This window comes from Dendrobates tinctorius, unplaced genomic scaffold (genome assembly GCF_039654945.1).
Source record: "Dendrobates tinctorius isolate UK_male_01 unplaced genomic scaffold, ASM3965494v1 ptg000032l, whole genome shotgun sequence".
Classification (NCBI taxonomy): Eukaryota; Metazoa; Chordata; class Amphibia; order Anura; family Dendrobatidae; genus Dendrobates; species Dendrobates tinctorius.
Window position 1 is genome coordinate 21,235,830 of NW_027361700.1, and position 27,630 is coordinate 21,263,459.

A 27,630-nucleotide genomic window follows, 5' to 3' on the forward strand; every position below is an offset into this window, starting at 1 on the left:
CCAATTGGACAGACCATCAGCAGATTTGGCTTTCAGTACCATCTTTATGCTGATGACACACAACTATACACGTCTTCCCCCGACCTTACCCCCGCTGTACTACAGAACGCCAGTGACTGTCTGTCCGCAGTCTCCAATATCATGTCCGCTCTCTATCTGAAACTCAACCTCTCCAAAACTGAACTTCTTCTGCTCCCGCCGTCTACTAACCTCCCTAAATCTGACATTTCCTTCTCCGTGGGTGGTACCACAATAACACCCTGGCAGCAGGTGCGCTGTCTGGGTGTTATGTTTGACACCAATCTCTCCTTTACATCCCATATACAATCCCTTACCCGCTCTTGCCGCTTACACCTAAAGAACATCTCTAGAATCCGCCCTTTTCTCACTATGGAAACAACAAAAACCCTCACTGTTGCATTGATCCACTCTCGCCTGGATTACTGCAACGCTCTATTAATTGGCCTCCCCGTCACTCGACTATCCCCTCTCCAGTCCATACTCAATGCAGCAGCCAGGATCGTCCATCTGGGTAATCGGTACTCGGACGCATCCGCTCTTCGCCAGTCCTTACATTGGCTGCCCATTCATTATAGGATCCAATTCAAAGTACTTGTTCTCACCCACAAAGCTCTCCACAGTGCGGCACCCCCTTACATCTCTTCTCTCATTTCTGTCTATCGGCCTAGCCGATCGCTGCGCTCTGCAAACGACTTTTGACTAACCTCTGCACTAATCCGTACCTCCCACTCCCGACTCCAAGACTTCTCCCGTGTTGCTCCTATCCTCTGGAATGCTCTACCCCAAGAAATCAGGACTATCCACAATTTGCATAGTTTTAGGCGCTCCCTCAAAAAACACCTGTTCAGAGCGGCCTATCACATTCACTAATCAAAGTCATTCTCTGTGTAAGTGTGCGTGCGTAGCCCATTCACTATCTCCATCCATCCTTCACTCCTGCAAGATGGCTGGACCTTCATTGTAAATACACCATTGTAAATACACACCTGTACTCTGTATCTCCCTCACCTCATTGTAGATTGTACGCTCTCACGAGCAGGGTCGTCTTATTTCGTCTTATTTTGCTTTAATTATTGTATTGTTAGCGTTGTTACTTATGACTTGTGTTTTGAAACTGTTAAACTGTAAAGCGCTGCGGAATATGTTGGCGCTATATAAATAAAGATTATTATTATTATTATTATATATACTACATGTAACATACATACTACATATATACTACATGCTACATACATGCAACATACACACTACATGCTACATACATGCAACATACATACTACATGCATGCTACATACATACACACTACATGCTACATACATGCAACATACATACTACATACATGCTACATACTACATACATGCTACATACATACTACATATATACCACATGCATGCAACATGCATACTACATATATACTGCATATATACTACATGCATGCAACATACATATATACTACATACAATACATACATATAGACATACAGTACATATAACATAGAGTACATACTCACTGTCACTTGTCACTTTGATCCCCGAAGCCATTGTCCCCTTGAGGAATAAATATCAAAATAAAAAAACACCAATATACATACCCCGATCCGCAGAAGTCCACGAGGGTCCCACGTCCATCTTGCGTGGAGAACAGCAGCATCAGCTGATGCTACCGTTCTCTACCAGCTCCAGGAATACAATGACGGAAGGTAGGTATCCTTCCGCACTGTATTCCTCCACCACTTTAAAAAAAAAAAAAAGTCCCTAGTCTCACTTTATGCCATTGCTGCATGGGAATTTCCCTGTTGGCCCTTGTTTTGATAGGGTTTTTGGCGGATTGCAGAGAGCAGCTTTTCTATCCTGTCCTATCTAGTTAGCTTGGGCCCCATCATTTGCTCAGCCTATCTTTCTATCTGTGTGAGTGTTTTTTCATCTTGCTTCACCGTCATTATATGTTGGGGGCTGCCTATTGCTTTGGGGTCTGCTCTGGGGCAGTTTAGATTTCCCTTTCTGTCTTTAGGCTATGTAGTTCTCCGGCTGTGATCGAGGGGGCTAGGGCACCGTAGGAACCCCCCACGGCTACTGCTAGTTGTTGTTGATAGGTTCAGGGGTCTGCAATCTGATAGCTGCCAACTTCTCTTGTTTTCTGGACTTAGCTAGTATTTCTGTTTTTGCCTCCTACGGTGACTCATTCATAACAAATAACGGTGTAGTGTGTTACTAACGGTAACGTTTGACACTGTGGTCCCAGCTCTCTCTTCATGTCATTGACCAGATCTTCCCATGTATTTCTAGGCTGATTCCTGACCTTTCTCAGAATCATCCTTACCCCAAGAGGTAAGATCTTCCATGGAGACCCAGACTGAAGAAGATTGACAGTCATCTTGTGTTTCTTCCTTTTTAATAATTTTTTAATAATTGTGCCAACAGTTGCATTCTCACCAAGCTGCTTGCCTATTGTTCTGTAGCCCATTCCAGCCGTATGCAGGTCTACAATTTTGTCTCTGGTGTTCTTAGACAGCTCTTTGGTTTTGGCTATGGTGGAGAGGTTGGAGTGTGATTGATTGTTACCTGCTTAAAATACATCTGTCCACACACACAATTTCAAACAGGTGCAATTAATACAGGTAATGAGTGCAGACTAGGAGGGTGTCTTAAAGACAAACTAACAGGACCACCATTTGTCAGTAGAAAGTATGTGATCCAACATGCTCTATACTTCTCCCCTTTGACATCAAAGTTGGGAAGTCCCCATACACATTAGATGGTTGGCAGGTCCTCCCGGAAATAGTGTTTTCATACTGTATTATCCTAGTCTGGAGACTTTAGTGGCAGCAAACTCCTGAGGCCGGTTTCATACATCCGACATTCATGGTCCGAGTATGGACAACGTTGTCTGAGCAGGCAACGTGTCTCCTAACCTAAACTCAACAGCCTCACATATGCCTGTCAGAATGTTTAGGTCTGAACTTCGACCATGAATAATTGATGAGCCTAAAGCTGACCCTAACACCACCCATTAATTTCTTATGACATATCTAATTGATATGTTACAAACATTCATCATGAGAATACTCATTTTCCATTTTTTGGTAGCTATCCTAATGAAACAAGTGCTTAATTGATTTCCTTAGGTTATATAAGAGCCTTGCTAGCTATAGTTTATTCAGCACTGCAATGGTGCTTTGCTTGTTTGCAGATTAAGAGGAATAATATTTGCATAGTGGCTCAAGTAATTTTATTATGAAAAACAAGCCCTGAAAATGAAGAGATGGCAGTAAAATTATTTTCCATGCAATCCGATTAAAGGTCTTAATCAGGGATGCAAGAAAGTTTAATAAGCCTTTCAGTGGCTAGTTACACGCACGTAATTGCTCTACATATCATGGATGCTTGCAGGGAGTAAAGCAGCAGATGAGAGTCTTGCATGTTGTAAATGAAATATTTGCTTTAAATTATTTCAATAGCTTAAAAAAAGGTCATGTTTAACCCAAGTCATGAGTGGCAAGCTTTACTTGCTTAAATGGACCACTGCAAGCGAGGAGCATGCCTTGCCCGGAATAGCTCACTGTGTTAAATTAACCAGGCAAATGACACAATGGACAGATTGACAGAGAATGGCACCTTGAGAACTGTGACAAGCTCACAGCAAATAAGACACTTGGTAAAACAACAGTAACTTAAGACAAAAACTTGGATATTCGTTGCTCAGAAATTGTGCAGGTGCACTACGTATCATTTTTCCCAGGTTTAGCTTGGACGGGGTTAAACAGGATTGACAACTGCAGACACTTCAAGTTCCGCAAGAGGACCAAGAAATAATAAAAAAAAATAAACTGTCTCGTTTCCTTTGTGTGGGAACCATCAGAGCATTTGGGTCACATACTTCTATTAACCTCTGTTGCTTTAAAGCCCGACTTAAAAAAATTCCATAGTCTTATCTCCATTCACTGAAGTGTAAGAAGATATTCCAGCTACCCTTTTAGAGGATCCTGTCATTTTTTAGCATACATGTTTTTACCGGCTCAAGATGGGAGGGATAAGACTGGTTAACTTCTTAACAGGAAAATGTACATCCCTGCATCTTTGACATTATTTGACCAAGACACTTGGGGAACATGCCTGAGGTCCTTTGCCTGGTGACCCAAGGTCAGCTGTCAACACTCAACAGCTGTTGTATGAGGCTATTTCAGGACACCCTAACCTGTGGAATCGGAATCAACTTTTTTATCCAATCCCATCAATCAGTATAAAATGATGTCCCCGGTAATAGAAGTTGAGCAATGATCTGCATGGAGCATTATAATAAGTACCGTAATCATTGAACATGTAAGTTGTAACTAAGGCTACTTTCACACTTGCGTTTTTTTGTGCTGCGTTTTTGCGCATAAATGCGCATGCGTTTTTCCCCCTATACTTAACATGGGTATGCATTGTCATGCGTTTGTACGCATTTGTATGCGCATGCGTTTTTTGTAGCGTGCGCCCGGGCGCACAAAATGCATCCTGTTGCATTTTTTGAGCGTCCGACCTGTCTCAAACGCATGCCCACGCAATGCGCATGAAATTCACCCAAAAACCCATTACAGTCTATGGGAGCGCTGACATGCGCATGGTAATGCGCACGTCAGCGCAAAAAAAGCATGCTTTTTTTGCAAAAACCATGCACAAAAAACAAGAAAACGCATAAAAACGCATGATGCGCTTTTTATGCGTGTTTGCACTGCGCACGCAGCGCAGCGCAAAAAAAGCAAGTGTGAAAGTAGCCTAACAACTAAACAGTTTCTTTCAATGGACAGATTCCTTTAAAATGAGAATGGAAGAGCTTCTCCATTGAGTTTATGTGAAAGAATCTTGAGAAATTGCTCTTACACACACATTTTAAATAAGTCTAATTCAGCCTTTTACAGGCCATATACCATGTCATCATTTGACACTACAGTACTGTTGACTTCTTATGAAGCAGTGGGGCATTAGGGGTTTCGGCATGACTGCAGCCTCAGTGACCCCCTAGCCCCATAGCTATGCCTCCAAAACTAATACTTGTACAGTTTAAATACCTGAAAATCCTGCCAGCTTTGTAGTGTGCACACTGTGAGAATTCAGAGGTCTGCAGTAACCTGGCCCCCTGATGAAGCAGCGGGTGAAACACGCATAGGGGTTTCTGGACCAGGTCACACATATCCCTCTTTTGACACATCACCAGATGGAAGTAGAATCCTTCTAAATAGGTAGACACTAATATTTTTGATAGTCTAGGTACATAGCCTATAGATTAGGGATCTAGTACTATATAGTTTGTGGTGTAGTGACCACTGTGTCAGCTAGGGGGTGCTGTGTGGGTGTCCCAGGACAGGCGTATAAGCATTTCCAGTGTCTTGATAGGTGTAGGATGCTGAATGATCATAATGTATCTCAAGGTGGGTGGCCTTGAGATGAAGACTTGTGTATGTGTTGATCAGCAGTGATACTGCTGAGGTTCCGTGTCAATGTCTTAGGGAGGTCTTCAGGTAGCTGGAGAGATGGGCGGAACCAGCTATCTACAAATCCACCCAGGGGTGTGTCTGAAAATGCTGGTAGTAAAAGACTAAGTGAATGTGAAGGAATTGTGATGAGGTCATAGCCATATGACCCGGTGGGCGTGGCTACGGACCATATAAGGTGGCCAGGGTAGGTCACATGACATGAGTGAATGTTTGGACCCGGTTTGTCCATTGTGGAAGGTCCCGCTGGGAAGATGGGTCTTCCTGCCTGATAACTGTGAATGCTGTGAGTAATGGCTGCACGTGTCTGAGAGTTCCCAGCGGAGGGAATGAATGACTGCACTGAGCAACAGCCATGAGGTAACCCTGACAGCAAAGGGATATAACTATGAGGCCCGAGTGATAAACAGAGTGAAGCTCTGTCATGGACGCTATGCTGTTTATATGAACTTTATGTTGCTGGTCATGGTTTATGATGCCTGAATAAACCGCATGGACTGTTATTGTTTAATGGAAAACCCGTGCCGGATCTGATTATTTGGCTGCCAAGCGAGTGTCCCCTACCTGAATGACAGCGCTACCTTACAATACAATGTATGCATTTGATACTAAATTTCTCCTATTTATTAATAAAGATGTATGATTTATGAGACTTAGTTGCACCTAGTTTTTCCTTGTGTTGGTATTGTAGACATAATCGGCCTCATTCAGTACAAGTGAATTCAGCAAGGCTGCAGATGTCTAGTAGGAATGTGGCTGGAGGTACTTGCTGTTATGTGACCGCCCAGTCTGTCCGTCGATACCGAAAAATCCTGGCAACTTTGTAATGCGCACGCTGTGAGAATTCAGAGGTCTGCAGTAACATAAAATGCCTGCAGACTTTTACCAAGAGATCTGAAAACCATTTTAGGTTGTATTCTTTCTATAGGACATTTTAGATTCGCTGGTTAATGGGTGAACTCCAATGGAAACCATGTCTGCCCTTCTGAGAACACAGAGAGGGTAAAACTTTCTCAGTTAACTGATGCAACTCCATTTTCATAATACCCCTATAGTGGGATGACTGGTTTCCTGTTGCTTAATAGACAATGTCCAATTACTTGAATAAATCCATTTCTATAGTTTTTCTGTGTAACGCGTCAGTGCTATATAAATAAAAGGGAATAATAACAATAATCTAGCATTCCTTAGGGTTTCGAGGATTACTTGAACGACTGCTCTACCTGTTCCTTTTATGTGTGAATAAAGCTATTTTTTCAAGCTGACAGTCCAGGATTTCTCCAAATCATAATCAAATTCCACTCCTTAAAGTGACCTCCACCCTGGGACTGAAAAGTGACTATAGATTTCTCATGTATAGACACCCTACCTGCTGTCTTCTGCTTCTACTTCTGCTCAGATCGGCATTCCCGTCTTTGTAATAGCAAGATCTGCCATAGTTCCATTGGGAGCCCAGTGATAAGTCTAAATCACCCCTTGTATGCCTTTCTTGCCCCACAACAAAGGGAACGTGTGGCTTAGACTTATCACTTCACTCCCCAGGCCTCTTCATTGGCCATCTTCGAAGCTGAAGGAATAGAATGCCGATCTGAGCAGAGAGGGGCAGTTAGAGGCAAACGGTGGGCACCGGTAACTAAACATGAGAAATGTCTGGCCACTTTTCCGTCCTAAGATGGACGGTTGCTTTAAAGGGGAGCTTCAAGTTTTCAAACTTCAGTGTGCTCTGTAGATTCATAAAAGCTTTTATAGCTAAAAAGTGGCATAAACAGCTTTGAAAAGTTGCACATTTTTTACGCAACGTGAGGCTGCGCGAAAGACTTTTGACGTTTTCATACCATTTTCACCCAGCTACGTCAAAGAGGGCAGAGCTAGGGAAGGACACGGACGTGAAGGAGTTAGATTTGTATTGAAGCGGAGATTCACACCACTTTGTGCCTCAATTGATTTATTAAGGGGTGTACTCCTCTGAATAAATCGAGCTCCTCCAACTCCACCACCCCCCTCATCAAGATCGGCATGAAAAACGCCAGTCTTGATGAGCCAGGGTCAGAGCCGTCTTATACCCAAACAGTGGACTGCTTGTCATGTTAGTTTTCTTGCCACTCATCGCTGCAGGAACATTCACATAACGCGCTTACAGCAAAGGTTAGACTGACCGCTTGTTGATGGATGTGTGATATCAGCACAGTATTTCCCCGTGAGTAGGGGGTAAGCTAGTGCATTATTAATGGTTACAGTATTCACCAATGTTCCCTCTCTCTCATGCTAGACATGTAACAATACGGCACCATATTAGGTAAATGCGCCAACAAGCTCTGTACAGTAAGTGCATTGCTCTGGTAATGACCGTCACTTTACAGCACTGCTGTAAAGCTAGAGCCTCTTTGCAGATTTACATGTGGTGCTGCAGTGAAGCAATACTGACACATTCGGCAGAAGGCAACATGTATTTTGATCTGGCAACAGAATGAGACCTGGTTGTTACTTTATCACTATCAGTATCAAATGTCTGGGCCACACACAAAGGACAATCACTGCTCATTAACCCCTCATATACCTCTACCAGTTGTATGTATTTCGGAAAAGTGGCTTTTAGTCTTGTAAGCCGGTGCAGATGAGCTTGACGGTTTGCATTTATCTGCTTTACAACTACAAGTTCCATCAAGACAATAACTGGGCTCACTTTACAAGCCACATGTTGTACTTCCCAATCTTTGTAAGCACCTTTTGCATGTTGCAGTGTAGTATAATAATCCAGTTACTCCCTGCCACACCTTAGGCCGAGCCATACCGTGTGTGCGGAGGCTGCAGGCTGTGCCGAACGTGTTAATAATACAGGTATCACAAAGGCCTGCCTCCCTCATAGTTACATTTTAAATCCAGAAGGAGGAGCGATCCAGGTCGGGTGCAGGTCAGAGCGAGGAAAGAAAATTAGCTGAAGAAGCAGAATCCATGCCAACAGCAAAAGCCAAACAGCAAACTTACGGCTTAAAGACACAGCGCACATGGAAATTGTCCATCTGGCACATCATCACAGACTGCAATCACTTTCTATAGATTCATCAGTCAATCTGAACCAATTATGTGTCCCAAAGTGAATGGAGGATCTGCATCCATGGGTCACCTAGGTCCGCTGCTGCCTTCTGTCCATATGGTCTACTGCAAAACTTTGTTTTGGAGCTGATAACCAATTCTGCATATTATCTACAGTCTTCATAGTTCGGAAAAATCCTATGTAATTTGTTGGTGGTATGGGAACATAGTGAGGTTTTGGTGGACAGTGACTCCTCAGACCTAACCCAATAACTTATTTTAACTTGTCTTACTAGTTACAAAGCTTCATGTGTGGATCAAGGAAGATGAGATAAATCAGAGGTTTTAGGTTTCTGGGAAATTATTTAACTTCTTTATTTTTTCTTTCTAGGGGGCAGTATGGACTTGGAGGCTTTGGAGAGCAGTCATAGTCCTGCACCAGACAACCCATATGAAAGGGAAGGGAGCACAAGCCGTGGCCTGACACCGCACAAGGGGCTTCCAGAAAAGGCTGACCTGCTATCTTTAGAAGTGAAAAGGTCACAACCACTGATAATACAGAGCGGAAGATGGGGGTACGTTATGATGGAGCATTGGAAAGGGGTTTGTTGATTGTCAGATTTGAGCCAAAGGTTTCTTGGCTTGATCTTTTGCTGTAGAAAGAGAGACCGATGTCCCTATATTATTAATCTGTCAATATCTGGGGTGGCAGGGGTTGCAGTCACACCAAGGCCCTGGAACCTGGCGGCCCATGTCAGAAGACTAATACTAGTATAGACTTGTAATAATTGAGGAAATTTGCATTGGTACCCATGAGCTTCACGTTTCACCACCTGTCAATATCTACTGTGAAGTATGTGAAAATAATGTTGCGTCCATGAGCCATTAATTATGGAATCCCCACATGTCTCTTACTGAATACTCTCTTTACTATAGGCGATTACGTGATGAGGAGCCAAGATCATCTTCCCTTCCTGACATCCCAAATCCATTCCCAGAACTCTGCAACTCTTCCCCAATCCTTAGCAACACACCCAACAGCAGTTCCCCTCTGGAAGGGGGTCCTCATGTGAGTATAATACTGGCTCATCCCATACAAGGCGACAGATTAGAGTTGGTGCTAGTCGATTCTCAGGACCTTGACCAGCTGCTACATCAGTGATCTGTGGCCAACATCTGAAGCTCTTCTTTTTATTATCTGTTGTTGCGATGTGTCACGTGTGTCAAGCCATAATGATGTACTAGTGACAGTCTGGCTATTCAAAAAAACATAGCTTGAGATACCGTCAGATAAGAGGTTGTAAAGGGCTCCTGTCCAGTGTCCACTGATTACTAACGTGGCCGTTGGACCGGGATCTGTGAATCGATCTGTACTACTGATATTATTACATCTTATTTAACATGAATTATCAACATTATAACATGTAAAGGTTTAGCCCTGGATGATGGCTACATCATCTAAAAATTGCAATTCTTGATAACTGAAATATGTTATGCACAAATTAGTATTAATTGTCATGGTGTATAGTACCCATGTTCAAATTTAGGGGATCACTGCTCTGACTGAACAGGAGAAATAAAATTCAGTGATGTGTAAGATCGGATGACCCAATTTTCTATCTAGCACTATCACTTGGTTTAGATATGGGGATAGGCATTGATATAAATAATGTCTTCTGTCTGTAAGAGCAGATGGTGAAAGTATACAGCGAGGATGGCACATGTCGATCACTAGAAGTGAGAGCGGGAGCCACAGCACGGCATCTCTGTGATATGCTGGTAGAGAGGGCACACTGCCTAAGTGACGAAAGCTGGTCCTTAGTGGAGCTTCATCCACATCTGGGGCTCGGTGAGTACAACATATATTTATGAGAGAATTTCTGATAGAATGACAGAGTCTTGAACAGGGTTCTGGTTTCACTGCCTTTCTTGTTTTGTATCTATTTGTTGCTTTATGCTTCTTGCAAAACAAAGATTGATAAGTAAGCCACTGTACATATCTATATACAGGTCCCTAATATGCAGCATGATGGCTTAGTGGTTAGCTTCGGGGTCCTAGGTTCAAATCCCACCAAGTACAACATCTGCAAGGAGTTTGTATGTTCTCTCCGTGTTTGCGTGGGTTTCCTCTGGGTACTCTGGTTTCACTCCACACTTCAAAGACCTACTGATAGGGAGATTAGATTGTGAGCCCCAATGGGGACACTGATGATAATATATGTAAAGCGCTGTGGAATATGATGGTGCTATATAAGCAATGCATAGTAAATATAGATCAGGAGAGGACATACCATTGATGCATCCGCACTGGGACCTAAGAGGTAAGGTGGCCACTTCGAGCTTCAAAGCAGGTGGAATTTAATTGTACATCATGAGCTATTGGACTGCAAAGGACCCATATATTGTTCTCACACAGGGGCCCTTTGCTGTCTGTAGTCGCCCCTGTGTAGATTCTATCACTTTCAATAGTGTACAGAGCCACAGATAGGTTGTTACAGATAAATATGGCAACCATGAGAAGGAAATCAGGTTATTTTGCAATGTATATGGTATTACTGAGGCATTCTTTCCTAGAAATATTAATTGTAAGGGAGAATTAGGTGCTTCATGGAGGCCAAAGAGAAAAGTAACCAGCTCACCGATACTTGTAAGGCAGGTGCACGGAACTCCGTCGTGATGAGACGTGAATAGCGTATACAGAAGACAGATGCTCCAGCTCCTTAAGAATAAAATGTTAAATTCTTTAATTAGTCTATCTTTAAAACATTACATGCTCCGGAACACACTGATAGACAATGGAAAAGCGACTCATTTCAATCTGCACAGCGATCTTTATCAAAACCTTTGACAAAGAATTAAATTAATGAAATGTATTTGAATTTACAATTTTGTTAAGTTGCTGGAGCATCTATTTTCTTTATTCGTTTCATGGAGGCACTATCAGCATACATGCTTATGGATATGACCATATAGACTCCGTCTATGACTTTGAATCTGGATTTGCCATTTGTGCTGACTACTCACTTTTAGGTTTCATTGACATCTGCATCATGGCTTTTGTTTATTATGGAAGCTACAATATCCATTGTATGATAGATACTAACAGTTCCTGATGTAATGTATGAACTTACATTTGAAGGGAATAGTAGCTTTAAGGGTACGTTCCCACAATCCGGAAGTAGCACCTCATTGGACTCAGCATATGTTCGTTGCGTCCAAAGCGCTGTCTTCTATTGAACGCAGGTAAATCCGAATGTGGTCTCTGAACTGTGGGGATTTAGGGCATTCATTTCTATTTGTCATTTCTGTTGTGGAGACTCGCGTCTAAGCAAAAGAAATTGACATGCTGCTGTCTTGAAAGATACTCCGCATGTCAGTGTCCGCGGGTGAGCCGCAGGTGACTGTGCACGCATAGTAAACATGGGATTTCTAGAAGTCCCATCCACTGTAACATCTGGTCGCTGCGGGTTGGACGTTGCATAAATACACAGCGTCAAACCCGCAGCAGTTCCTGATCGTGGGTACGTAGAGTAAAGGGTGCACAGAGCCCCCGACTTTTGTAAGTAGAGCCTAACCCTGACAGAAAAATGGTGATAAATTAAATAACTCTGCACAGGGCTCTGTGCACACAGTCATATTGCTTGCTTGCTTTAACCTTTAGGCCAGGTTCACATAGCGTTAATGCAGTCCGTTCAAACCATAGCGTTGACGGACTGTGTTAATGCTATTCCCTAACGCGATCGTGTTATGCGATCCCGCTAGCGCAGCTGCTCCAATTGCGCTAGCAGTGACGGAGCCTCAGACGCTGCAGACCGCGTCCAACGGTCCGTCACAGAATGATGGCACATCGCTAACGCATGCTGATTATGACATTCGTTAGCGATGCGCTCGTCTATAGCAGTCTATGGGTGCGTTAGCGCATCTGTTACATAGCGTTAATGCCGCTATGTAACGGATGCGTTAAAAATCACCCTAATAACGCAATATGAACCCAGCCTTACTGTAGGCTTTTACCTTTACTGTGTGTAGATTTCTTTGAACTTCTGGAATGGCTTCTTTTAGTGATTGTCACCCCACAACAAAACACCAAAGTATCTAAAAAATCCCCATATTTAAAAATGCTCTCCCCTGGCTTGCAGAACGATGCCTTGAAGATCACGAGTCCGTGGTGGAAGTGCAGGCCATGTGGCCTGCTGGAGGAGACAGCAAGTTCATTTTTCGCAAGAATTTCGCCAAGTATGAACTATTTAAAGGATCTCCGGTGAGTACAAAGGATTTTATGTCTACAAGAAAACAGATAAACGGTTGTGGCACAGCTTGTTCTGATAATTACATGTTCTTCTCTGGCCTGCCATTCAACTATGTTCTGGTCAGACTCCTGTACATTAGTGAATATTTTTAGTCTTTGTGCTTCTGCGTCACTGATCATGAGATGCTGAGGATGGTACCTGCTGAACCTCCTGTAAATAACCCTAGTAGCAAACTACCATTACTAACTTTTCCAGGCAAACCGCTCGAAATACACAGATATAAGACCATAGTAGCGTGATCATCAATCATTGTGAAGATATTACTACCCTGCCTTCAGTATTGTGTTCTCCGTGTGTTCAAATGGGTTTGTTTCATTCAGTACATACTCCAAGACATGATGGCAGCTTCAGGGTAACACTAAGGCTACGTTCGCATGTCGCACATCTGTCTGGGATTTGATCAGCTTTAAATCTGCAGTTAATGTAAATCCAAAAAATACAAATACATTGATGTTAATGGTGGGAATTTGCTGAATATCTGCAATTGGACTGCAAGATAATAGATATTCTGCAAATTAAAAATCCACAAAGCATGACCATATCCGCATCAAAACAGATCCGCAACATGTGAATGGGCTTTTTATAACCCCATTCATTTATATTGGATCTTATTTGACTGCGGATTTGTAATGTGGGATCTGCCATGCAAATCTGTGACAAATTCATGAAGTGTAAACTTGGCCTAAATGCCCGCTGTGCAGTATTTTTTAGAAAGCCTCTTCTCCACTCACACATTGTACGTATCCCATTCACACTGAACTTACAATAAAGACCCCGTGAGACCACGGTCAGAACCTCAACTGAAGACACGTTAGACTAAAGCAGTTCTCTAATTCCTGTCCTCAAGGTCCAACAACAGATCGCAATTTCAGGATTCCCTTAGTATTTCACAGTAGATAATTCCATTGTCACCTCTTAGTGGGTTTTGAGGACTGGAGTTGGGGAATACTGGGTTAAAGTATTAGATGTTCTCCTGGTAACAAAAGTATAATGATAATATACAGTTTCTTAAAATATATAGATGTGATTGGTTCTTGCATAAAAATAATTGATGAGGCTCTCCTCTCCAGTGTGTTGATTAAGATGGACATAGATATTTAACATCACTTTCTGCTGTGTTTTCTACATTTTCCACATATTAAAAGTTTATATTGGTTTAGTTTGATGTCATGCTACTTTTAGTGACTAGAGAGATCTGGTTTCTGGAGCCCCCTACGTGGTGGAAATCATTTCCCCTTTTTATGTTCCCTATAAGGTGGCCCGGGGTGAGTGTGGGGAAGGTGACTTGACGGACAGACCTGACTGGTAGTAAGAGGGGACGGTTTGTGCACTAGAGACGGAGATTGACAAGATAGAAAAGTGACAGCTGGGAAAGGTGGATAGGAGAGTTGCAGTACCTAGAAATGACCACAAGATGGCAGGGGGAGTAGGTTAGGACTCAACATCAGCTTATGGCTTGAGAAACGCTTAGTCATGGGGGGAGGGGAGATAGGAACCCAGGTGGGGAATTCCCGGTGAGAGAGGGGATAAATAGAACAGGATAGGGTTCCAGGCAGGCTAGTCCAGGGATGGGACGTTACTTCGACTGGCGCAAAGGTGCAGGTACCCGGGCATGGAGACAGAGAACTGTAAAGAGGCTGCGGTGCGTGGTTGTGGTCGTCAAGAGGACGACGAATAAATCTGGAACTGTTACTATTGAAATCTGTCTCCGCCTCGTCCTTGCATCGCCTGGTGTCTGTGTCATCCGGACAGGGTAAGCAGTGGTCCACCTCCCAATACGGCCCCCTACTACATGAACCTAAACCTGTACATTCATATCTGCGTGCACCATAGGGTGCTCCAATTTATACCTCTCCTAGAGATACATCCAGTGGCATTACCTAGTTGTAGATCTCTATTGCAGTCTACATTCTAGTGTAGAACAGATGAGCATTCTCGCCTTAACTATTTTCAGCCTGATTGTTCACTTGTCGGACTTGAATATTGGAAATCTAACTTATGATTATTACATAATCCACGATGGAAATCCAAAACCACCACTTTGAAGATGTGCATGAGGATTGACCCCATTCATTGAGGCTATGCTGTATGCATCAATTTCACTGACCTTTCTGTATGTAGCTCACAGTAATGAAGTAAATTTTTGTAAAAAGCAATTTTCTTTCCTGCAGTTGAAATATATGGTATGTTCACACTGATTTTTTTTTTACGACTGTCAAAGATTACGAATTTCCTATTAGAAACTGCTTCAGGAAGCGCACCTTCTTTGGGGGATGTGCAGTTTTTGGATATGGGCACACGTAGTCTTTTTTCTAAGTTTTGGAGCAGAAATTGAGTGGAAAGTCATAGTGCATCATTGATCAAAAATGACTGAAAGGAAAATTGTCTTTCATGCCCATAGCAGCCAATCACAGCTCAGCTTTAATTTTGCCAGAGCAGTTTATGAAATGTACGATGAGCTCTGATTGGTTGGTATGAACATCAAAGATATATATTTTTTTTCTTAGCCAGTTTTGATAAAAGAAGTTCAAAGTTTTTGATGACTTTTGAGATTTGAGAGATTCTGCTCAGTTTTCACTTAGATTCTGCTCCAAAAACTCGTTGTAAAACTTCGTATGCACGTAGCATAGGGTTTATGCACACCGTGCCATGTAGACACTGGCACAGCAGTCCAATTTTTCCAGGTGAAGCTGCTTCAATGGCAGCTGTTGTTTTCCTGATGGAATCTGTGACGCCTCTGGCAATACGTCCAAGAGTGGACCCCCTGGATCGCGGATCCGGAGCCCCTGGGCCGAGCGCACCTGGTGAAGACCGACCCCTGTACAGGGATCGTTAGGGGCAGGACCACAGGGGGCGGAACCGCGACAGCCGGAGCCAGCAGGGACGACTCGGAGGACTGGCAGACAGAGCAGGAGTAGCGGGGAGGAAGGCAGAAGGTGATGGCAGGAAGACTACAGGAAAGGTACAGGGAGGACCACGGAAGGAGACAGGCTGACGGACAAGGACCAGGAACAGGGCAGACAACGGAGCAACAAGGATAGGCAGGGAACACTGAAAAAGGTAAGGCCGATGGGTGCTGCGAGTCACAAACAATCATCAGGCGCCCTCAGAATGGAGCGGGCGCCTGATATATGCGGAGACCGGAAGTGCGCCCTACAGACCCTCCCCTAGCGACGCCCCCTGCCAACAGAGGCCGGAGGAACGCGCGCGCGCGGCCTAAGGCCGGCGCGGTTACCCGCAGCAGAGCGGCAAGCAGCGCGGAAGGACGCGCGAGCAGGGGGAGGCAGGTGAGAGGAAGCTGCGGCGGGCACCGCCGCTAAAGGGGCATCGGCGGGTACGGCCGCCGATGTCACAGTACCCCCTCCCATATGCCCTCTCCTTCTGAGGCTGGTCAGAAATCTTTTCATGATAAGGGGGGCATCGACATTTTCTCGGGGCTCCCAGGACCTCTCCTCTGGGCCAAAACCCTTCCAGTCGATAAGAAAAAGAGTTTTACCCTTGACCCTTTTCATAGCCAGGATGTCCTTTACTTCAAAGACATTGTTAGAACAAATGGGCGAGGGAGAAGACATGGAGGTTGGTTGGAACCGATTCAAGACCACAGGTTTGAGGAGCGAGATATGGAAGGCGTTAGGGACCCGGAGTGACGCCGGCAACCTCAATTTGTAGGCTACCTTGTTAATGCGCCCAAGTATTTCAAAAGGCCCGATGTACCGAGGACTTAATTTGTAAGCAGGGGCCTTCAGGCGGATATGTTTGGTAGAAAGCCAGACTTTGTCCCCGGGCTGGTACGGGGGTAGATCCCTTCGTCTTTTGTCCGCGTGTCTCTTAATTCGGACGTTGGCCAGCTCGAGCGCCTCTCTGGTCTCCTTCCAAATTTGTGAAAACTCCTTGGCGAGAGTGTCTGCTGCAGGAACTCCGGATGATGCGGAAAAAGGCAATGGAACCCCAGGATTTAGCCCAGTTACCACAAAGAACGGTGTCTTGGACGTTGATTCGCTGGAATGATTATTATGAGCGAATTCCGCCCAAGGTAGAAGAGAGACCCAATTATCTTGATGGGCGTTAGAAAAGTGGCGTAGGTAGGTGGTCAGAATTTGGTTAATCCGTTCCACTTGGCCGTTGGTTTGAGGATGATACGCTGAGGAGAAGTCGAGAGACGTGCCCAGGAGCCGACAGAGGGCCCTCCAGAATCGGGAAGTAAACTGGACCCCACGATCGGTCACGATTCGCAGAGGGAGACCATGTAGCCGGAACACGTGGTGGATAAAGATCTCGGCCAACTTTGGAGCAGATGGCAGTCCGACCAGGGGAATAAAATGGGCCATTTTGGAAAAGCGGTCAGCGACGACCAAGATGGTAGTGCATCCTGCAGAGCGGGGCAGATCAGTCACGAAGTCCATGGCGATTTGCTGCCAAGGAGCCTCTGGCACAGGCAACGGATGAAGGAGGCCGGAGGGCAGAGTCCTTGGAATCTTGTTCTGAGCACAAGTCCTGCAGGAGGCTACAAAGTCCTTTGCATCCTGGTGGAGAGAGGACCACCAGTAATACCGGGACAGAAGCAAAAGAGTCTTCTTAATCCCAACGTGCCCAGCAACCTTGGAAGAATGACCCCAGCGCAGTACTTCCAGACGTTTGTTTGGAGGAACGAAGGTCTTGCCAGGCGGAGGGTTAGAGAACCTCACGGGGGCCACGGAGATAACTTTAGCCGGCTCGATGATATAAGATGGGTCCTCCTCCTTCTCTGGTGGCTGCAAAGACCTGGAAAGCGCGTCAGCTTTGATGTTCTTACTGCCGGGCCGGAAATGGAGCTTAAACTCAAAACGGGAAAAATACAGAGCCCACCTGGCTTGTCTGGAGTTGAGTCTCTGGGCAGATTGCAGGTAGGCCAGGTTTTTGTGGTCCGTGAAGATAGTAAAGGGGTGCACTGCCCCCTCGAGCAGATATCGCCATTCCTCCAGCGCCATCTTAATGGCCAATAATTCCCGGTCCCCAATGGAGTAGTTGCACTCCGCGGGAGAAAAGGATTTGGAGAAGAACCCGCAGGGGACAAGACGTCCAGATGGAGCCTGTTGGGAGAGAACTGCCCCAGCTCCAGTGGAGGAGGCGTCAACTTCCAGGATGAAGGGCCTACTAGCCACTGGACGGTGTAAGATCGGAGCAGAAGCAAACGAGCGTTTCAGGGTCAGAAAGGCGTCCTCGGCTTCAGAAGGCCAGACGTTAGGCTTCGTCCCCTTACGGGTCAGGATCGTAATGGGCTTGGTGACTGTAGAGAAGTGGGGTACAAACTGCCGGTAATAATTAGCGAAGCCGAGGAAACGCTGGATGGCCTTTATGCCAACTGGACGAGGCCACTGGAGTACCGCGGACAGCTTCTCCGGATCCATCCTAAGACCGGACTCCGTGATGATATACCCCAAGAAGGGTAAGGCTGTTTGCTCAAAAAGGCACTTCTCGATCTTGGCGTAAAGACGATTTTCTCGAAGGCGCTGCAGGACCATGCGTACACTTCTCCGATGGGAGGAGAGGTCGGTCGAGAAAACGAGGATATCGTCCAAATACACCACCACGCAGGAATAGAGTAGGTCTCGGAACACCTCATTTACGAATTCCTGAAACACCGCTGGAGCATTGCAGAGACCGAACGGCATGACCAAGTATTCATAATGGCCGTCCCGGGTATTGAAGGCAATCTTCTCGAGGTGGAGAGCTCCGATTTGAAGGTCCACTTCGGCGGTAACCATGGTGATGAGTCCGGGTAAAGGTTTACCGTCAACGGAGGAAATAGCGCGAGGGTTCTTCAATACCAACACCGGAATCTGGAGTTTGTCAACCTCCTCCTGGCGGATGAAATTACCGGCAGCACCCGAGTCCACATACGCCTCCACAGATCCACGCCCCCGACCTGTAATTAGCAAAGCAGAAAGGGTAAGGGGAAGAGAGGAATTTTGATCACCTAGGGGGTCCTCTCTTACCTGACCTAGGTGGAGGCATTTCCCGATCTCTCTGGCTTCTCCGGACAAGTACGCACAAAATGGTTGGCACCCCCACAGTACAGGCAGAGACCCTTGGTCATCCTCTCCCTGCGGCGTTGCTCGGACAGCCTGACACGATCGACCTGCATAGGCTCAGGAGCGGTGCTAACGGGAGATACCGGGAAACGGGGGACAGGAGCCTGATACAGCCTAAAGGACCTCCTCTCTCCGACTGCCTCTCGAGCGCGCTCCTGAAAGCGGAGGTTAAAAAGGGCCTCAGTGGAGGACGCTAAGCGACCCGGTTCATCGAATACCTTGCGAAAGGTTTCTAAGAAGGTCTGTATGCTTAACACGACGGGGTCATCTCTCTCCCATAAGGGGTTCACCCAGGACAGGGCCTCACCCTCGAGATGGGACACAACGAACGCCACCTTGGCGCGGTCAGTGGGGTACTGAAGGGGGGCAAGCTCAAAATGTAGCCTGCATTGATTTAAAAAGCCCCGGCATAACTTGGGATCTCCACTGTACCTGGGGGGTTTGCCCAGACGGGGAGCCGGGGTAGAGGCTACATCCGGGGAGGAAGTTGCAGCGGCAGCAGAGGATTGCAGGGCCTGTAATCGGTCATCCACGGATGCCATGTAACCCAAGATGTGGGATTGGGCGTCGCGCTGCTGCGCGAGCTCCTGCTGAAGGCTGACTAAGAGGGGAGCGTGTCCGGGGTCAGAGGTCTGCAGGGCGGACAACCGGGTGTCCATAGACTTCATAAAGGACATTATCCGGCTCTGATTTTCACGAAGGAAAAGTAATTCCTTTTGTGTGGCGGCTGCGGCACCGGCGGGATCCATGGCCTGATGATACTGTGACGCCTCTGGCAATACGTCCAAGAGTGGACCCCCTGGATCGCGGATCCGGAGCCCCTGGGCCGAGCGCACCTGGTGAAGACCGACCCCTGTACAGGGATCGTTAGGGGCAGGACCACAGGGGGCGGAACCGCGACAGCCGGAGCCAGCAGGGACGACTCGGAGGACTGGCAGACAGAGCAGGAGTAGCGGGGAGGAAGGCAGAAGGTGATGGCAGGAAGACTACAGGAAAGGTACAGGGAGGACCACGGAAGGAGACAGGCTGACGGACAAGGACCAGGAACAGGGCAGACAACGGAGCAACAAGGATAGGCAGGGAACACTGAAAAAGGTAAGGCCGATGGGTGCTGCGAGTCACAAACAATCATCAGGCGCCCTCAGAATGGAGCGGGCGCCTGATATATGCGGAGACCGGAAGTGCGCCCTACAGACCCTCCCCTAGCGACGCCCCCTGCCAACAGAGGCCGGAGGAACGCGCGCGCGCGGCCTAAGGCCGGCGCGGTTACCCGCAGCAGAGCGGCAAGCAGCGCGGAAGGACGCGCGAGCAGGGGGAGGCAGGTGAGAGGAAGCTGCGGCGGGCACCGCCGCTAAAGGGGCATCGGCGGGTACGGCCGCCGATGTCACAGAATCCATCTCAAAGACATAAAGGGTTTTCCAAGCGTTTTTTTTGTAGAGTTTTATTTCCTGAAGGGTTTTTTGCAGCCTTTTGCTTGGGCAGTGCCTAGTGTGTAACATTTTCCATCAATAGCCGCTTCATAGAAGGGGCATGCATTTTCTATTGTCCCACGAGGCGTTTTTGAAACCTGAAGTTTTTGAAAGATGCTCAAAAGCCTAAACATATGAACAGCAAGCAATTTTTACATAGAAATGATCGGAAAGATTATTTTGAATGTTTCAAGTGCTTTTTCTGGTGTTTTGGGGACAGACATGCCAGAAAAAGATGCAAAGTGAACATACCCATAAAAACATGTGGAAATATGTGATCTGTATTTTTTTATCATGGAATTTGAAATTTTTGTTAAATCCTCAAACAGTGAATGGGGCTTATATTACTACTCAGGATCATTATTCCAAAAAAGATGACTGAGGGGCGATCTAATAACCATGTATAAGTATATAAGGGGACAATACAAATATCTCGCCGAGGATATGTTTATACCAAGGAAGGTGACGGTCACAAGGGGGCATTCTCTGCATCTGGAGGAGAGAAGGTTTTTCCACCAACATAAAAGAGGATTCTTTACTGTTAGGGCAGTGAGAATCTGGAATTCTTTGCCTGAGGAGGTGGTGATGGCAAACTCAGTCGAGGGGTTCAAGAGAGGCCAGGATGTCTTCCTGGTGCAGAAATATATTGTATCTTACAGTTATTAGGTTCTTTAAAAGGACGTAGATCTGGGGATTTATTCTGACGGAATATAGGCTGAACTGGATGGACAAATGTTGTTCTGCCTTGCTAATAATGTTACTAGAGATGAGCGACTTTGCCTTTTTTTGGGTCGAGTCGGGTTTCATGAAAACCGACTTTCTCAAAAGTGGGGTCGAACGAAATCGGCCGATTATCGTGAAAAGTCGAAGGCCGACTGAAACACGAAACCCAATGCAAGTCAATGGGGAACCAAGGTCGGCAGGGAGTGGAGGACAGGAAACACACCTACAGTGCCCATTTTAATGCCAAAAACATCAATCCTTATTACTTAAGCTTGTCAACCTTAATTTACGTTATAATAATATTTAGGCATTGAAAACTGGGGTTATTTGGCTAAAGTAGTGGGGGGGTAGGGCTGGCTCCAGATTTTCGTGGGCGCTGGGCCAAAGAGTGTCGCTGGGCTCCTTTAACACATGCCACAATTCATGATCCTCTGATACGGCAGAGAAATAGCGGTATAGTACAATGAAAAATACTTCACTTCTTACAACTCATGACTGATATCCATTTTAAATTCTCCAATAGCTCCAAAAACGGACAGTATATTACTCCATACAGTATTATGGCCACCGCATAGTGCGATATACAGAGTAATGAGGCCCATATATTTCTCCATACAGAATCATTGGTCCCATATAATGTTTGATACAGTATATGATGAGCTCCACATAATGCTACAGTATATGTTGGTCCCCATGGATGAAGCTCCACTGTGTTATGGGCCCAAATAATGCTCCATATATAATGGGCCTCATTTCTAATGCTCCAGTGCATAATGGGCCCTGTAAATGCTGCTCCAGTGTCTGATGTCCACCTTTGGAATGCTCCAGTGTATGGTGGGCCTCATATATCATTTTCCAGAGTATAGTGCTCCCTAAAAATAGCTGTCCCAACATTGAAAACAATTAAATCCCTGTACTAGTCTGGACTCTAAGTCGTCCCCATCTTCCATCTCACTGCACTTTGACTGTTTAGGCAGAGGGCGTACAGACGTGATGTCATCGCGCTCTCTGACCAGAATATCACTGTCAGGGAACGCGGAAGACGTCACAGCGGTGGAGCAGGGAGAGGTAAGTATTTCAACTTTGCAAGTGCTGTGATCCTGAGCAAGCAGGGGGGGACCACTCGTTGGTGACGGCACTGGCACAGGGCCCCTCATAGTACGGCGATGTGTCTGACGGCGGGTCCCCTCCCACCGGCAGAGACACTTTTGCGTATTATGAGGGGCCCTGTGCCAGTGCCGTCGCCCATGAGTATGCCCCCCCACCTGCTCAAGGAACCTGCACTTTCATCTGCACCTTCCTCTTTGTCACCGTGTAAGGTGGTATAGTATGCGGGAAGGGGAACCTGAATTTCATCAGGGTCAGATTCTGGCTGTGTAGAGTGCGAGGGGAATGTAGTGGTCTGGGTCAATGTACCAGCAGAATCATCTAGCAGTAGCTGGGCATCAGTGCACTTGTGGCGCCACCCGGAGTACGGTCGCCACAGTGGCATTACCTTCCTCCTAGGGAGTGTGATGTCATGCTTGGGAGCAATGAAGGATCTCTCTAGCAGTTAAACCAACACACAACACAGTTCCCACTCCAGGCCAGCAGGGAGACCTCTGAACCTGACTGCTGAGGAGCTGCTCTCTGTGGTCGGGAGGAGGTAAGTTAGGGCAGTCTGTGAAGGGAAGGGAAAGTGTGTGGACGTGAGAAGGGGAGCTGGAGGATGAGCAGAGTTAAGGCTCACTCCTAGCTGGAGTGCATGGTCGGGATTCCGGTCTCCGAGTTTGTAGGGACACTGACGGTCCTGCAGCAGAAACAGGAGGAAGTAGCAGCTGTAAATGCTCTGCTCCCAACTAAAGCTCGGAGGCCCCAGCAGGGACGAGTGAGAGCCAGAAGGAAAAGTCTATGGCTGCCTGCCATACGAGAAAGTTCCAAAAGAGAGTCAACAGGGGGAACTTCAGTGAACTCAGTACTGCGAGTACCTCAGATAAGCGCTAGAATGGAGGCCACACTACCTATCTGCAGAGAGAGAATTCCAAATTTGCTTCCAGGCTGACCAACTCCTTCTCCATCTGTACTCTGGGTCCTGGACGGCACTTACCTAGTACAAGTAAAGGAACTGCACAACTGTGTCTGTCATCTTTCTCCTGCGCCTGGCGCACGGCTCTGCTACATCTTGCACTGCACACCATCTACCAACTCTTTCATCTGCCCTGCGACTACGGCCCAACCTGTGCAGGGCTTCTACATCTTCTGATCAGTAACCACAGGTGGCGTCACTAGAGTTGAGCGACTTTTGGTTTTTTAGGGTCGCGTTTCGTTTCGTGAAACCCGACTTTTCCAAAATTCGGGTCGAGCAAGATCGTCCGATTATAGGGAAAAGTCGGGGTCGTCCCGAAACACGAAACCCAATGTAAGTCAATGGGGAATAAAAGTCGGCAGTGAGAGGAGGACAGGAAACACACCAACAGTGCCCATTTGAATGCCAAAAGCATCAATTCTTCTTACTTAAGCTTGTCAACCTTAATTAACTTCATAATACAAGTTACGCACTGAGAAATGGGGGTTATTTGGCTACAGACTGTGGGGGGGAGGGCTGGCTCCAGGTTTTCATGTGCCCTGGGCGAAAGAGCGCCCCTTTAACACATACCACAACTCATCATGCTCCGATACGGCAGAGAAATAGCGGTATAGTACAATGAAAAATACCTCACTTTTTACATCTCATGACGAGGCCCATCTATTTCTCCATACAGAATCATTGGTCCCATATAATGTTTGAAACAGTATATGATGAGCTCCACATAATGCTACAGTATATGTTGGTCCCCATGGATGAAGCTCTACTGTCTTATGGGCCCAAATAATGCTCCAAACATAATGGGCCCCATTTCTAATGCTCTAGTGTATAATGGGCCCTGTAAATGCTGCTCCAGTGTCTGATGTCCACCTTTGGAATGTTCCAGTGTATGGTGGGCCCCATCTATCATTCTCAGACGGTGTTAGGCCCAGTATGGATTGCACGTGATTGCACAAAGGTTAGAAAGGGTACCGTATCCCCAGATAACATGTATGGATAGCGTACACATTCAAAATATATGTCTCAGGAGGCAGGCTCAGACGGTGTTAGGCCCAGTATGGATTGCACATGATTGCACAAAGGTTAGAAAGGGTACCGTATCCCCGGATAACATGTATGGATAGCGTACACATTCAAAATATATGTCTCAGGAGGCAGGCTCAGACGGTGTTAGGCCCAGTATGGATTGCACATGATTGCACCAAGGTTAGAAAGGGTACCGTATCCCCGGATAACATGTATGGATAGCGTACACATTCAAAATATATGTCTATACATCAGGAGGCAGGCTCAGACGGTGTCAGGCACAGTATGGATTTGACGGCCCAGATTACACAGCGGAGGAGCAGGGAGAGGTAAAGATTGCAAATGCTGGGGCCCTGCCCAAGCAAGGGGGGCCCACTCGTGGGCGTCGGTACTGGCACTGGGCCCCTCATAGTACAGCGGTGTGTCTGACGGCGGGTGTGCACCACCACCGTCAGAGACACTTGATTGCACTATGAGGGACCCTGTGCCAGTGCCCGCGCCCAAGAGTCGGCCTACCCACCTGTCCAGGGCAACGGCACTCGCACGGTGTCGTGCGCTAGGTGGTGACCCCGGCCATGGGGGGGGGGAGGCAGCACAGTTAGGGAATTTTAGAAAGTGGCATATGTTGATGTTGGACATTCAGCTGATGCAAAAGGCGAAATAGGTGAAGTACCAGGAAGAGGTGGACCAAAGCAAGCCATTTTTCTGTCACCCTATGTGTCATCAGGGGAAGGTGGGACAAAATCCTTGGAAACCCATGCGTGGTTCATTTTAATGAAGGTTAGATCATCCACATTTTGGGTTGACAGACGGGTCCTTTTTTCTGTCAGGATTGATCCAGCTGCACTGAAGACTCTTACCGATAGCACACTTGCAGCTGGGCAAGCGAGCTCCTGTAAGGCATATTGGGCCAATTCAGGCCAGGTGTCCAGTTTAGCGGCCCAATAGTCAAAGGGGAATGACCTGTGTGGGAGAACATCGATATGGGAGGAAAAGTAGTTTGTAACCATAGTTGACAACTGCTGTCTCCTGTCACTTTCCATCGATGCAGTATTACCAGTTGTGTGAGCGGTATTTGAAAAATCAGTCCACAACATTGTCATGAAACCCCTGTCTCCAACGCTACTTCTGCTGTGTGCACCATGAACACCTCTGCCAAGCTGCCCCCGGCCCGTACGGCTCGTGTGAGAACCATCACCGCTGCTGTGTGCTGGGAATGCCTCAAGAGTTGCTTGTTTATTAGCCAATATTAGGTCAAGGTTCTCCTGTGGCATGATGTTTTGTAATTTGCCTTTATAGCGTGGATCCAGGATGCTGGCCAACCAGTAGTCGTCATCGTTCATCATTTTGGCAATGCGGGGGTCCCTTTTTAGGATCCGCAAGGCATAATCTGACATGTGGGCCAATGTTCCCGGTGTCAATGATGCACTGCGAGTGCTGGGTGGAGGAGCACTTTCTGGAAAATCCACATCCCTCCAGTCACGCACAAACCCTGTACCAGACCTTGCCACGCCAACATTTTCACTTGCCCCACGAGATGCATCCTCCTCCCCTAAGTAATCATCCCCATCATCATCCTCCTCCTACTCTTCTTCCTCCACCTCGTCCAGGAGAGGTCCCTGAGCAGACAATGGCTGAATGTCATCAAGGATTCCCTCCTCCTCTTCCTCCTCATCAACATTGGCTGCAGACGCCTGCTCCTTAAGGTGCGTCAAAGTTTGCATGAGCAGACGCATAAGTGGGATGCTCATGCTTAGGATGGCGTCGTCTGCGCTTACCAGCCGTGTGCATTCCTCAAAACACTGAAGGACTTTACAAAGGTCTTTCAGCTTCGACCACTGCACACCTGTCAACTCCATGTCTGCTCTCAAAGTGCCTGGCCGTGTATCCTCCCACAAATGCATTATGGCCTGCCTCTGCTCGCACAGCCGCTCCACCATGTGCAGGGTGGAGTTCCACCTTGTTGCAATGTCGATAATGAGGCGGTGGTTGGGAAGGTGGAGCAATCACTGCAGCTTCTGCATACGAACGGAGTGTACAGGCGACCGGCGGATGTGCGCGCACAGTCTTCGCACCTTCTGGAGCAGGGCTGTTAACTCCGGATAATTTTTGAGGAAGCACTGCACCACCAGGTTCAAGGTGTGAGCCAAGCAAGGTATGTGGCTGAGTTTTGAAAGGGCTATGGCTGCCACAAAATTACGGCCGTTATCACTAACTACCTTGCCTGCCTCAAGATGTACACTGCCCAGCCTGACTCAGTTTGTCGCTTCAAGTACTCGGCCAGCACCTCGGCGGTGTGTCTGTCGCCCAAACACATCATCTGCAACACAGCCTGCTGACGCTTTCTACTAGCTGCTCGATAGGGGGACACATCGTGTGCAGCAGTGGCAGCTGCAGATGGAGTGCTCGTACGACTGCGCTCTGTGGACGAGCTTTCGCTTCTGGAGGAGGAGGAGGAGGGTCGAACGCCTACAGCCAACTGTTTCCTATACCGTGGGCTAGGCAGCACTGTCCCACCACCGCTGTCCCCTGTGGACCCTGCATCCACCACATTAACCCAGTGCGCAGTGATGGACACGTAACGGCCCTGGCCATGCCGACTGGACCATGCATCAGTTGTGATGTGCACCTTTCCGCTCACTGACTGCTTGAGTGCATGGACAATGCGGTCTTTCACATGATGGTGGAGGGCTGGGATGGCTTTGCGAGAGAAGAAGTGGTGACTGGGTAGGTCATAGCGTGGTACTGCATAGGCCATGAGTTCGCGGAAAGCTGTGCTTTCCACCAACCGAAAGGGCATCATCTCAAACGAGATTAGTTTGGCAATGTGGGCGTTCAAACCCAGTGTACGCGGATGAGAGACTGAGTATTTTCTTGACCTACTCATAGTGTCTGGGAGGGTGAGCTGGACTTGAGAGCTGCATATGGTGGAAGTAGCGGTGGACAGGGCGGACTGAGAGAGGGTTGATGATGGTGATGGAGTTGGTGTTCTTTCTGATGGCCTAGAATCAGTCTTTCGTTGATATAACAGTGGGATTCCCTGACTGCTGTGGTCTTGCAACGACACCTCAACATTTGCTGCTGTGCTAACCGGTGGGCTTACAGTGGGGGAAACAATGTAGCGTTGCTGACTACCTTCGTTGTGATCAGTTGCACATGTGGCACTTGAGGTTTGGTGTTGTGTCCATGCTTGCAAGTGCATGCTGGTTAAATGTCTAAGCATGCAACTGGTATTCAAATTTTTCAGATTTTTCCCTCGGCTAAAGGTCTTTGCGCACTTCTTACAGATAACCTTGGCCTGATCATGAGGATTTTGTTCAAAAAAGTGCCACACTGCACTCTTCCTACTTTGGCAGACATTTTGCGGCCTAGCACGCTGTGATCTTTTGACCCTCTGGACAAGCTGTCCAGCAACTCTTTTGATGTTTGGAACCTGTCT

At 46.9% G+C, this 27,630-nt stretch overlaps 1 protein-coding gene across 9 annotated transcripts in view; it reads left to right on the top strand.

Annotated features, from left to right (window-relative positions):
- GRB7 (growth factor receptor bound protein 7) overlaps window positions 1-27,630 on the top strand; it is a 192,553-nt gene that overhangs the window by 109,697 nt on the left and 55,226 nt on the right. For 5 of the 9 annotated variants that reach the window (XM_073572584.1, XM_073572590.1, XM_073572587.1 and 2 more), the window contains 4 exons: window positions 8,919-9,102; window positions 9,464-9,596; window positions 10,220-10,376; window positions 12,667-12,788. In XM_073572584.1, coding sequence (XP_073428685.1) covers window positions 8,919-9,102; window positions 9,464-9,596; window positions 10,220-10,376; window positions 12,667-12,788 — 596 coding nt within the window. Of the gene's footprint in view, window positions 1-5,680; window positions 5,855-7,620; window positions 7,640-8,051; window positions 8,623-8,918; window positions 9,103-9,463; window positions 9,597-10,219; window positions 10,377-12,666; window positions 12,789-27,630 lie in introns of those variants that run through there. The other 4 variants (XM_073572585.1, XM_073572588.1, XM_073572592.1 and 1 more) reach the window with 4 other exon arrangements.